The sequence below is a fragment of the Priapulus caudatus genome, unplaced genomic scaffold (genome assembly GCF_000485595.1).
Source record: "Priapulus caudatus unplaced genomic scaffold, Priapulus_caudatus-5.0.1 Scaffold1383, whole genome shotgun sequence".
Classification (NCBI taxonomy): Eukaryota; Metazoa; Priapulida; class Priapulimorpha; order Priapulimorphida; family Priapulidae; genus Priapulus; species Priapulus caudatus.
The window spans coordinates 47,520-51,859 of NW_014578444.1; the positions used below are offsets into that span (position 1 = coordinate 47,520).

General features: G+C 43.4%; 1 protein-coding gene across 1 annotated transcript in view; it reads right to left on the reverse strand.

Moving 5' to 3' along the window:
• LOC106816450 overlaps nt 1–4,340 on the reverse strand; it is a 24,515-nt gene that overhangs the window by 3,325 nt on the left and 16,850 nt on the right. Inside the window, exons 6-10 of the mRNA XM_014821070.1 lie at nt 2,497–2,622; nt 2,346–2,379; nt 1,683–1,831; nt 1,286–1,322; nt 203–319 (exon numbers count right to left, since the gene is read on the reverse strand). Of these exons, the coding sequence (XP_014676556.1) occupies nt 203–319; nt 1,286–1,322; nt 1,683–1,831; nt 2,346–2,379; nt 2,497–2,622 (463 nt within the window). The remainder of the gene's footprint in view (nt 1–202; nt 320–1,285; nt 1,323–1,682; nt 1,832–2,345; nt 2,380–2,496; nt 2,623–4,340) is intronic.

Here is a 4,340-nt window from a genome sequence, read left to right on the forward strand (position 1 = left end):
TGCGTGCGTGCGTGCGTGCGTGCGTGCGTGCGTGCGTGCGTGCGTGCGTGCGTGCGTGCGTGCGTGCGTGCGTGTGTGTGCGTGCGTGCGTGCGTGCGTGCGTGCGTGCGTGCGTGCGTGCGTGCGTGCGTGCGTGCGTGCGTGCGTGCGTGTGTGTGTGCGTGCATGCGTGCGTGTGTGTGCGTGTGTATGTTAACCTTACCTGGCTTGACTTCGGCTGGCTTCACCTCCCCAGCTACGACGGTCTTCTGCTCCTTTACCGTCGTCATCGTTGTCGTCGTCACCTCAACAGTCTCCTGATCCACGTGAGCAGGCGTCTCTGTACGTGCGTGACGTCACGGGAAAGGCGGAAAATTAATTACCAGGGGAAATATAACAGGGGCCGGTTTCACGAATTCCCGTACTTAAATTGAAGTGACTGTTTCACGAAGCGTAATTAACTTTAATCATGATTAAGTTAATCACAATATTTAATTCTACTCAAGAGCATGATTAAATCCACTAATCATGATTAGTTGCTAGTACTAGTAGTAGTATGTAGGTAGTAATCGTGATTATTCGTATTTATATCGTTAATAGTATATTAAGTACGCTGCAGATTTTACAATTGGAAATTTTACTTCCATTTTTTTCCAAGGAAATTTAAATTATCTAAGATTAGCTGTTCTAATTTAGTCATTATAATTGCAAATTAATTCCTTTTCATGTACCGAATTTGCAGGTACTTTTGGCGTTGTCCGCCATTTTGAATACAGTGTAATTCATGTTTAAGTCGGCTAATTATGTGATTAGTTAAATATGTACTTAAATCGCTTCGTGAAACAGATTTCTAAGTATGATTAGTGATTTAATCATAACTAAAGTTAATCACGCTTCGTGAAACCGGTCCCATGTGTGGGGGGGTACACTAAAGTATCAGTTACTAGTTGAAATACCAGCTAATGGGTAAAATACCAGATTCTGGTGGTTCTGCGAGAAACTGAGAGTGCCTGAGAGCACGTTAATGTTAAATCCTGTCTTTTTAAATTATTGAATTAATTATTGTTTTAATTGTGTTCGTAGAAGTAGCGCATGGTAATGTTCGAACGGGCACTTCCCATATAACCCCATGTATTTATTTATGATATCATGCGTATAAAATCTCGTTGGCTTTAATATGACTTTCGTGCAGAAGTTACGACGATGCTTTAACATTATTTTAGACATTTTTTATTGAAAATTCAGTAACAGTTTTCGAGTTTCCGGGTTTCGACGCCACCTGGCGGCGGATTTCTCTGTCACCTACCTGTCACCGTGTCTGTTGTCACCTCACCCTCTGTCACCTGTAACGGAAACGAATGACATTTGCGTGACATGACGTGCGACAAATGTCAACGCCATGTGACAATATAATCTTCTTCTTCTTACCCCACTAGGAAGAGAACCAGAGACTATGTGCCGAAAATTATTCAGCATTACATAATTAAAAAATGCATTGATTAAAATTATTATTATGTTACTGCAGCGTATTATATGAATAAACATGAACGTTTATTTTTTTTTAAGCGGGAAATTAATCATGTTTTTTTAATGGGCGCTTAATTACTCAGTGATTCGTGGCACCTCAAGGTCACCACTGCAAGGTCCAATAGTTGACCTTGAAGTGGGCCCCTGAGCCTAAGACCCAAAGGTAGATGTCTTACGTCGAAGGTAATCTCTGCCTCTGGCATCTGCTGCTCTACTGACTCGATGGTTTTAATAATCTCTTCGGCCTCGTCCATCTTGGATCCGCCCTCCTTCGTCGTGACCTCTACCTCGACGGTGCCGCCCTCTATCACTTGCGTGGTGGCGCCTGGCGGTGAATGTAGGCGTGTGAGATATAATGAGATGTATTGTGAGATGTGGTGATGAGATATATGAGCTACTACAATGCAAGCAGAGCTATACTGCTGCTGCTGCTACTGCTACTACTGCTGCTGCTGCTGCTCTGCTGCTGCTCCTGCTGCTGCTGCTGCTGCTGCTGCTGCTGCTTGCTATTACTGCTACTGCTACTGCTGCTACTGCTACTGCTGCTGCTACTGCTGCTACTGCTACTGCTACTGTTGCTACTGCTGCTACTGCTACTACTGCTGCTGCTGCTGCTTACTGCTGCTACACTGCTTGCTGCTGCTGCTACTGCTACTGATGCTGCTACTGCTACTACTACTACTGCTGCTGCTGCTGCTACTACTGCTGCTGCTGCTGCTACTGCTGTTGTTGTTGTTGCTGCTGCTGCTGCTGCTGCTGCTATGATGAGATGATGATAAAAATGGCGATGGCGATGACCATGACTATGGTGACGGCGACAACGCTGACGATGACGTTACCTGTGATGGTTTTTGTCGTTTTCGTCGTCGTCGTGACGATCTCCTCCTCTTCCTCCTCCGACCCAGACTCCTCTTTGCGCTCCGACACGTATCCGCTCTCCCGTCCGACACGCTTCGTCGTTCGCGTCGTGTCGATTCGGTCATCAGTCGTCTCTCCCGTCCCCGGCTGACCGGTGACCTCCGTCGTCTTTTCACCTTCGCCGCTCGTCGTCGTCTTCGTCGTCTTCGTCACGGTGGTCACCGCCTCCTCTTCCTCCTCTTCCTCCTCGGTGGAGCCCTGCAGCACGAATCATGCGAGTTGTCGAAACCGTCTAAGAGATGGCGCCACCGTCGCTGTTAGGCGTTACCGGTGCGGAGCAACGTGGAGTAAACGCGTGTAACCATGCAACGAGGCCCTTGTTTACGTAACATCAATACCAGTACGTGGTTGTGACACTCTCGATTACGTTGGAATCTTCTCATTTAAACAGTTCGGCGATGGTTCCTTTACATTACTTTCTGCGCACGTTATTTTAACACGATTATTTTAAGAACGATTAAGATCAAATAAACAGTGCATTATCGAGAAAAAAAGAATATTCCGCTACCGAATGAGATTTTTAAAAAACGACATTGAAACAGTTACGAGTCGGCAGCGTAAAATATAGATCCGTAGTTGATAGATTAATAATTAGAGTAATAAAAGAGCGATGCAAATAGAGAATAGACAGCACGGATCCAACAACGCACGACTGAAAACCTCAACTACACCAACGAAATGACTTAAAACTGCAAATATGTCAAGAAAAAACCATTGGAGTAGTTGCTGGAAATATCGTACATCACAAAGTATAAAGAGACAGAACTTGCAGTTACATATCCGTTTGCAAAGCAAAAGCACGTCGTCAGAAACATTTCAGATAATAACGAATGTATGATCAGATGATAGACATTTCACACTAGATCGTCCGTAATTCATTTGCAAACAATTCTAAACATTTCACCCATAAATCTAACTTCACAACATCAACATCTACTCAGTTGCCTTCTTAAGCTGGTGATGGTTCACGCCAGGGTGAATGTAATTATTTCGGGGGGCGAATGACACGTAGACGAAATTACCCAAAGACAAGAATTTAGTTGAATGGTGAATGAAATTTGTGGATAAAGACCAAGCTGAATAACACTGAATATAGTTTTAAGAAGCACTGATCTTACCCCGATCCACGCATTTCTGTCAGAATAACCATCCGAAAACGCAACACCAGCACGTAAATTGTGCGTTGATGCGATGATGTTATCTATCAAATTACAACGCTCACCACACTTTTATTAATGTTCAATATGTTTAATTAATAATTTTAAACTTTTTTTTTTAGGGGCATTAATCAATAATTTGATCTCCAGGAAAAAATCTATAATGATTTTTATAAAGTGATTGATCGGTAACAGCTTTATACATATTGTAAGCGGCACGGCCATCTGGTGTCGGTTTTCGGTTAATGACATGGTGGATGGGCTAGACGCAAACTGCCATGCAGCGCCCCTCTTCGCACACTCATATACCACTGCCAAATGCTAGCACTATTTTTTCAAGTGGGCGGAGGCTCTCGGGAAATCCAGCAAATGGCATCCACGGCCGCGAAGGTCGCCGTGCGGACACAAAAACATTAGAAATTTCTGATGATTTGGCATGTTTGTTGGTGGACAAAATTAGATGTCTTTAAGCTGAATACCAACAATGCATCAAAGACAATGTTTCGAGGAATTAGGTTATATTGGGGCAAAGCCATCCCCACGAAAAATTCATGATCAATACTTAAATAAACAACGTGAACTTAGTTTCAGTGAACAGGCGTAAGGTTGATTTGAAAGTAGTAAATGGGCGCAACTATTTCGTTATCACTATTTTATCAAATTTCTCATAAATAATGGTCGGATTTTTAATATGTTTGCAAGCTTTTTATTAGTCCAAATTCTTTTATTACACATAGGAAACGAGTAACGTGCCTGCTC